Genomic DNA, 8750 nt, shown 5'->3' with positions numbered 1-8750 from the left:
GATTCTCGTACATCCGATGCTGCCTCCAACCTCGTTCGAAATTGTCTCTTCGCCCTTGAAATAGCCTTCCGCAAGTTTCACAGTTTTATTCCAGCTACAACCAAACCTCTGCCGTCAGCCCATCCTGCTCTCGAAATGCTAAGCAACAGTTATGGATGGTTAAACTGCCGTTCACCACACAGAATACCGAATAAAAAGGAAATCTTGAAATGGTATATGTTTACAGCACGAACTATCAGGCCCATGATGTAAAATAACAAGCCGCACCTTCCCCCAAACAACAATATTGTTCTGGTGAAAGGTGCTTTGAAACATTAACTGCCTCCTGCCCAGGAGAGGTATGATCCATAATATCGGCAACATTCTCGAATTCCCAATACTTCCAGGTTGTCCCGTTTATTTTCTAGAATTCAAATGCTGCCCTACCCGCTAGAAAGCGCCCCAACACTCTTTAAATTCAATTCCCTGCTCCATGCGGAGCCTCTGAAGTTGGAGCGAGTTTTGGGGCGGGAGACGCCGGAAGTCGCTGTTGCTGGGTGATAGCGTCGGCCCGGGATAAACAACATGGACGATGAGGAGCAGGGAGGCGCGGCAGTTGATAACATTGTCAGCGAATTTGAGACCTATGAGAGCTTCCTGGACTCGCAGATCACTTCTCTGGATATGTACTACCTGGAGGTAAGAACCAACTCCGCATCTATCCGCTAGCCGTTTGAAGAGAGCGGACTCGGCCCGGCCAGGACGGCTCCCGCCCGCGGGAGCTGTGAGACAGTAGGCAGGGCACAGATCAGCCTGGCCCGGCCTCGAGAGAAGTCTCTCAGTTTGTAATTGGCTGTGTGCCAAGTCTTGCTTATCCAGTGCAAGACTGTTACTTGTACAGTAATTTCATAAATTGTAACTCCTGACACTGAACCACCGGTTGCTGTTTCCAATCAAGGCTCCCACGTGCAGTCCTGCTACTAAACATCATCCTTATTAACTGCACACCGTAATCAAAATTCAAAAGTAATTTCAACTCTGCACGATTGGAAACGAGAGTTGATTATAAATATGAAACTTATATATAATGTTATTTGGCTGCAAAGTATTGCATTTTGATATGTAGTAAACCAGGCAGGACTTTCTGCTTGGAAAATGTGTCGTGATTAACCAGTCTAAGTAAAAGTGTTCCTACTACATAGTTGTGAACTTTCACTGGTGCTACAGACGGGAAATGTAACCTGTCGAAGGTCATTTAGGCTGAATGGCGAGTAACTGTCTAGCTACAGTTTACCATGAGTTTGTGAGATCTGCCATTGCACATTACATTTGGCGAATTAGAGGTGATCTGGCGGGTCAACACTGCTGGATCTAGTGTTGATTCCAGAGGCAGGGCACAAAATCTTCAGCTGACAAATCATTTGTATTAGGCCCCTCAACTTCAGTCAAGTATAGCTGGCATTCACAAATGAGAGAAAATCTGCAGATGCTGGAAATCCGGGCAAGACACACACGCACACACACACACACACACACACACACACACACACACACACACACACACACACACACAAAATGCTGGAGGAACTCAGCAGGCCAGGCAGCATCTAGAAAAAGAGTACAGTTGACATTTCGAGACAAAGCGCTTTGGCAGGATTGGAGAAAAAGTGCCGAGTAGCAGTAGATTTAAAAGGTGGAGGGAGGGGAGAGGGAAGCACAAGGTGACAGGTGAAACCTGGAGGGGGAATATACAGAGTTCATCGGTGAAAGAGACAGAAGGCCATGGAAGAAGAAAAGGGGAGAGGAGCACCAGAGGGAGACGATGGGCGGGCAAGGAGATAAGGTGAGACAGGGAAAGGGGATGGGAAATGGTGAAGGGGGGGGAGTTGTGGGGGCATTACCAGATGTTCGCGAAATCGATGTTCATGCCATCAGGTTGGAGGCTACCCAAATGGAATATAAGGTGTTGTTCCTCCAACCTAAGTGTGGCCCCATCATGACAGTGAGGAGGCCATGGGTGGACATATGGGAATGGGAAGTGGAATTAAAATGGGTGGCCCCTGGGAGATCCTACTTTCTCTGGCAGACAGAGTGCAGGTGCTTGGTGAAGTGGTCTGCCAATCTATGTCTGGTCTCACCGATGCACAGGAGGTCATACCGGAAGCACAGAACCCAGAATATGACCCCAACAGACTCACAGGTGAAGTGTCGCCTCACCTGGAAGGACTGCTTTGGGCCCTGAATGGTAGTGAGGGAGGAGGTGTAGGGGCCGGTGTAGCATTTGTTCCACTTGGAAGGAAAAGTACTGGAGGAAGATCAGTGGGGACGGTCGAATGGACAAGGGAGTCGCATAGGGAGCGATCCCTGTGGAATGCAGAAAGTGGGGGGGGGGAGGGAAAGATATGCTTTGTGGTGGGATCCTGTTGGTGGCGGAAGTTTCGTAGAATTATGTGTGGACGTGGAGGCTGGTGGGGTGGTAGGTGAGGACAAGAGGAAACCTATTCCTGGTAGGGTGGTAGGAAGATGGGGAAAGAGCAGACGTGCGTGAAATGGAAGTGATGCCGTTGAGGGCAGTGTTGATGGTGGAGGAAGGGAAGCCACTTTCTTTGGAAAAAGGAGGACATCTCCTTCGTTCTAGAATGAAAAGCCTCATCCTGAGAGCAGATGTGACGGAGGAATTGCGAGAAGGGGATGGCATTTTACATGGAGCAGGGTGGGACAAGGTATCGTCTAGGAAGCTGTGAGAGATCATGGGTTCATAATAGTCATCAGTGGGTAAGCTGTCTGCTGAGATAGAGACAGTGAGATCGAGAAACCCTTCTTCCACCATCAACTCTGCCCTGATGTAGAGAGAGAGACAGAATACTAACAAGGAAACATATAAACTGTAAATTGCAAAAATATAGGAAATGTCCAGCATTAGTTAAAAAAAATAAACTACCCATGTATAACCTACAGTAGAACTGATACGGAGAAAGAAACACATACAAAATGCTGGAGGAACTCAAGACAGGCAGTATTCATGGAGGAGAATAAACTGTCAAATTTTTGATCTGAGACCCTTCATCAGGACTGGAAAGGAAAGAAAAGGGAAGAGGCTAGAATAAGAAGGTGGGAGAAGAGAAAGTGTACAAGTTGACAGGTGATAGGTATAGCCAGGTAAGGGAGAAGGTGAGTGGGTGGTAGAGGTGGGATATGGTGAGAGGCTTGGAGGCGATAGATGGAAAAGGTAAAGGGCTGAAAAAGAAGGAATCTGATAGGAGAAGACAGTGGACCAAGGAAAAGGCAGATCAGCGGGAGTTGACGACAGGTGATGAGAAGGGAAAGTATAAGAGAAGAGCCAGAATGGGGAACTGCAAAAGAAAGAAGGGGAAGGTGGGAGAAATTACTGTAAATTAAAGAAATCAATGTTCGTTTCGTCAAGTTGGAGGCTATCCAGACAGTACATGAGGTGTTGCTCCATCAACTTGAGGGTGGCCACATCATGGCAGTGGAGGAGGCCATGGTCTGACATATAGGAATGGGAAGTAGAATTAAGATGAGTTGTCACTGGGAAATTCCACCTGTTGTGGCAGATGGAGTGAGGTGCTCATCAAGGAGTCCACCAATGTTTGTCAGGATTCAGTGATGTAGAGGAAGCTGCACTTGGAGCATCAGATGTAGTAGATGACCCCAGAAAACTCGCAGGTGAAGTGTTATCTCACCTGAAAGGACTTTTTTGGGCCCTGAATGGTGGTGAGGGAGGTCAAAATGCAAGTGTAATACTTGTCCCACTTCCAGGATTATGTGCCAGGAGGGAGATCAGTGGGTTAGGGATGAATGGACAAGAGACTCAAAAGGCATGTGATCCCTGTGGAAAGCAGAAAACGATGGCGGTGGGGGAAGAATAGTGGTAGGATCCCATTGAAAATGGCTGAAGTGTGGTGAAAGGTGTGCTGGATGTGGAGGCTCATGGGGTGTAGGTAAGAATCAGTAGATTCTTGCATGGTTCCAGAGGACTGGAAAATTGCAAATGTCTCTCCACTCATCAAGAAGGGAGGGATGCAGAAGAAAGGAAACTGTAGACCAGTTAGCATGACCTCAGTGAATGGGAAGATGTTGGAGCTGATTGTTAAGGATGTGGTTTTGGAGGTACATGATAAAATAAGCCAGTTAGCATGGTTTCCTTAGGGAAAATGTTGCATGACAAATCTGTTGGAATTTTTTGAGGAAATAACAAGCAGGATAGACAAAGGAAAATCAGTGGATGTGGTGTACCTGGATTTTCAGAAGGCCTTTAATAAGGTGCCATACATGAAACTGTTCAGCAGGTTAAGAGCCGATGGTGTTACAGGAAATGTACTAGCATGGATAGAGCATTGGTTGTTTGACAGGAGGTAAAGAGTGGGAATAAAGAGAACGTTTTCTGATTGGCTGCCAGTGACTAGTGGTGTTCCACAGGGAATGGTGTTGGGACCGTTTCTTTTTACATTGTATGTCAATAATTTGGGTAATGGAAATGATGGTGTTGTGACTAAGTTTGGGGACTTTTGAAAATAGTTGGAGGGTTAGGTGGTGTTAAGGAAGTAAGGAGGCTATAGAAGGTCTTAGATAGGTTAGGAGAATGGGCAAAGAAGTGGCAGATGGAATACAGTGTAGTGAAATGTGTGGTCTTGCAATTTGGTAGAAGGAATAAAAGCATAGACTATTTTCCAAACCGGGAGAAAATTTAAAAAATCGGAGATGCAAAGGGACTTTGGAGTCCTCGTGCAGTATTCCCTAAAGATTAATTTGCAGGTTGAATCAGGTGGTGAGGAAGGCACATGCAATCTTAGTATTCATTCTGAGAGGAACAGAATATAAAAGCAAGGATGCAATGCTGAGACTATTAGGCCCTGTTGAAGCCTCACTTGGAGTATTTATGAACAGATTTGGGCCCCTTATCTAAGAAAGGATGTGCTGACATTGGAGAGGGTGCACAAGAATGATTGCAGGAATGAAAGGCATGTGGTATAAGGAGTAATTGATGGCTCTGTGCCTTTTACTCACTGGAATTTACAAGATTGAGAGGGTGATCTTATTGAAACCCATTGAATGTTGGAAGGCCTAGTTAGAGTGGATGTGTCCTATGGTGGAGGAGTCGTCTAGGAACAGAAGGTACAGCCTCAGAATAGAAAGGTGTCCATTTAAAATGGAGATGAGGGGGAATTTCTTTAGCCAGAGGGAGGTGAATTTGTGGAATTCATTGCCACAGGCAGCTGTGAAGACTTGGTCATTGGGTGTATTTAAGTCAGAGATTGATAGTTCTTGATTAGTCAGGGCATTGAAGGTTATGGGGAGAAGGCAGGAGAATGGGGCTGAGAGGGAATTGGATCAGGCATGATGAAATGGGGGAGCAGACTCGATGGGCCAAATAGCCCAATTCTGCTTCTATGTCTTATGGCAAGGACAAAGGGGACTCTTTACCTTTTATGGTGATGAGAAAATGGGGTGAGAGCAGATGTTCAGGAAATGGAGGGGATGAGGGTGAGGGCAGCATTGATGGCAGATGAAAGAAAACCCTGTTCTTTAAAGAAGGAAGACATATCAGCTATCTGATCTGCTGAGCTGTGTTTTGCTCTGGATTTCCAGCATCTGCAGAACCTCTCATGTTTGTGAGAGTCCTTTGGGTGTGGGGTCTCGATCTGCCAGTTAAAAATGTTAATGTTTAAAAATTACACAGAGCCTTGAGACTAGGATAGATGACAGGTTGCAACCAACTCCCTTCTTCCTTGTCCACATTTTGACTATAGAATGACTAATATAAATTCTTACTTGTTTTGACAGATTAAAATGTTTGAATTAGCTCACAAATATTATGAGTATCTCTTTATTAAAGTAATTTTCATAAAATTAAACTCAAAACAGAACACCTTTCAAGTGGCCTCAAATAAATAAGATTAACATTCAAAATTTATTTGGCTTAATTAGATTTGATATGAGAAAAGAAACAAAAGCAAATTACACCTTCTCCATGAAACCCACAGTTAAATGGACTGTCCAGTGCATTTTAAAATGATTGCCCAACTGTTTGATGTCTTTGCAACTCAAAGCAAAATTAGCACATATCTGTTTGGGGCCAATGGATACTCAGTTTAAATAATGTTGATTATATTAGTGGAGAAGCCTAGAAGTAAGACTAGAAAACTTTGAAAATGTGGTGCCTGACCTCAGTATAAGAGGCACAAGATGCCTGGCATATTTTATGATACTGTCAGTAGACCTGCTATACACGCTGTGAAGCAGGTGCCCAGGATGATGAGAAGGAACAATAGGAGAAAAGCGATATACCTGTAGCCAACACAACTAGAGTGCCAAACTTTCTCTCCGGGACTGATTCATTTAGAGTATGGTATATCTCTTTACAGAAGCTTCCCAAAATCTGGGACTTGCACTTCAAAGCCCAAGGTACTTTATTGGGCTACGTTAAATTTTGCAAATGAAATTACATCCTCCACAGAACTCTAATGAAAGGCAGACTCTGGAGATAATTGGACATTTTGCTTATTTTGTAGCCTTTTTTTTTAGGAGTAAACTTTTAATGATATTCAGCAGAGGATCTGGTGTTGTGTCTCCTCCAGGGAAACTTCCATGGAACACCTTTTCTTACTATGGCTTATGAAATGACACCATGATCCAAGTATACAATTTGTTACCAATTGTAATGTATTATGAATTTTAAACATGTTTTTTTTTTAAATCAGTCTTGCCTGGAGAAAGGTACCATCAACAATACTCTGAGAAAGTTATCTGCAGTAACGGTGGAGATCATTGCAGCTATGTTTTTGCCAAAGATAATATCATTGAGACAAAGATTCTTGAGAATCAGCTCCAACAGAATGAACACTGTGTTTTGTTATCTCTACTCCCGATTCTTTAAACAATTTTAAACTTTAAAAGTTCAAAGTTAATTTTATTATCAAAATACATATATATCCCCATGTACAACCTGGAGATTCATTTCCTGTGGGTGTACTCAGCAAATGTATAGAATAGTAACTATAACAGGATTAATGAAAGATCAACCAGAGTGCAGAAGACATCAATACAAATACAAATAACAAGAACATGAGATAATGAGACAGAGAGTCCTTACCATGAGATCATTGGTTGTAGGAACATTTCAATGATAGGGCAAGTGAGTGCAGTTCTCCTATTTTATTCAAGAGCCTGATTGTTGAGGGATAGTAACTGTTTTTGAACCTGGCGGTATGAGTCCTGAGGCTCTTGTACCATCTACCTGATGGCAGCACTGAGAAGAGAGCATGATCAAGGTGGTGGGGAGGGATCTCTGATGTTGGACACTGCTTTCCTATGACAGATTTTCATGTACAGTGCATAAAAAAAGTATTCATCCCCATTGGAAGTTTTCATGTTTTGTTGTTTTACAACATTGAATCACAGTGGATTTAATTAGGCTTTTTTGATACAGATCAGCAGAAAAAGATGTTTTCTTGTCAAAGTGAAGTCAGATCTCCACAAAGTGATCTAGATTAATTACAAATATAAAACACAACATAATTGATTGCATTTTCACCCCCTTCAAGTCAGTATTCAGTAGATGCATCTCTGGCAGCAGATACATCCTTGAGTCTGTGTGGATAGGTCACTTTCAGCTTTGCAATTTTTCCCCATTCTTCTTTGCAAAATTGCTCAAGCTCTGCCAGATTGCATGAGGATTATCAGTGAAGAGCCCTTTTCAAGTCCAGCCACAAATTCCCAATTGGATTGAGGTCTGGACTTAGCCACTGCAGGACATTAAATTCGTTGTTTATAAGCCATTCCTTTGGCTTTATGCTTGGGGTCATTGTCTGGCTGGGAAAAAATTTCTCCCAAGTCACGGTTATCTTGCAGACTGCATCAGGTTTTTCTCCAGGGTTTCCCTGTATTTTGCTGCATTCATTTTATCCTCTACCTGCTTGCTGCAGCCCCACAGCATGATATATCCACCAGCATGCTTTACGGTAGGATAGTGTTCTATTGCTGATGTGTGGCGCTTGGTTAATGCCAAGCATAGCATTTAGTCTGATGACCAAAAAGCTCAAATTTGGTTTCATCAGACCATAGAACCTTCTTCAAGCTGACTTCAGAGTTTCCCATATGCCTTCTGGGATGACTTTATGTGTTTTTTTTTCAATAGTGGCTTTCACTTAGCAACTCCCCCATAAAGCTGCGCTGGTGAAGCACCCGGGCAACAGTTGTATACACAGCCTCTCCCATCTCAGCCACTGAAGCTTTTAACTCCTCCAGAATTGTCAAAGGTGTCTTAGTGGCCTCCCTCACTAGTGTCCTTATTGCATGGTCACTCATTTTTGAGGATGGCCTGCTCAAAGCAGATTTACAGCTGTGTCATATTCTTTCCATTTCCTTGATTGACAACTGTACTCCAAGGCATATTCAGTGACTTGGAAATTTTCTTGGATCCAGCTCCTGGCTTGTGCTTTTCAATAAACCTTTTTACAGAGTTGCTTGAAGTGTCCTTTTGACTTTATGGTGTAGTTTTTGCCAAGATACTGACTCAAGAACAGTTGGACCTTTCAGATACAGGTGTATTTTCACCACAATTAATTGAAACACCTTGACTTCTCACAAGTCTCCAAAAACAGATCTCCATTTAACTAGTTAGATGACTTCTAAAACCCATTTACTGCACCAGTTACGATTTGGTGTGTCATATTAAAGGGGGTGAGAAATTATAAATCAATTATTTTATCTCACTTTGTAGCGATCTGTTTTCACTTTGACATGAAAGA

The 8750-nt window shown here is 43.3% G+C and overlaps 1 protein-coding gene across 1 annotated transcript in view; it reads left to right on the top strand.

Annotated features, from left to right (window-relative positions):
• Positions 1-546: 546 nt before the first annotated feature.
• The window catches only part of cfap299 (cilia and flagella associated protein 299), a 669728-nt gene continuing 661524 nt past the window's right edge, over positions 547-8750 (top strand). Inside the window, exon 1 of the mRNA XM_072253134.1 lies at positions 547-678. Within this exon, the coding sequence (XP_072109235.1) occupies positions 565-678 (114 nt within the window). The 5' untranslated portion in view covers positions 547-564. The remainder of the gene's footprint in view (positions 679-8750) is intronic.

This window comes from Mobula birostris, chromosome 3, assembly GCF_030028105.1.
Source record: "Mobula birostris isolate sMobBir1 chromosome 3, sMobBir1.hap1, whole genome shotgun sequence".
In the NCBI taxonomy this organism is placed as follows: Eukaryota; Metazoa; Chordata; class Chondrichthyes; order Myliobatiformes; family Myliobatidae; genus Mobula; species Mobula birostris.
Note: the sequence above shows the minus strand (reverse complement) of the source record. Positions and strands in the feature narration are given on the sequence as shown.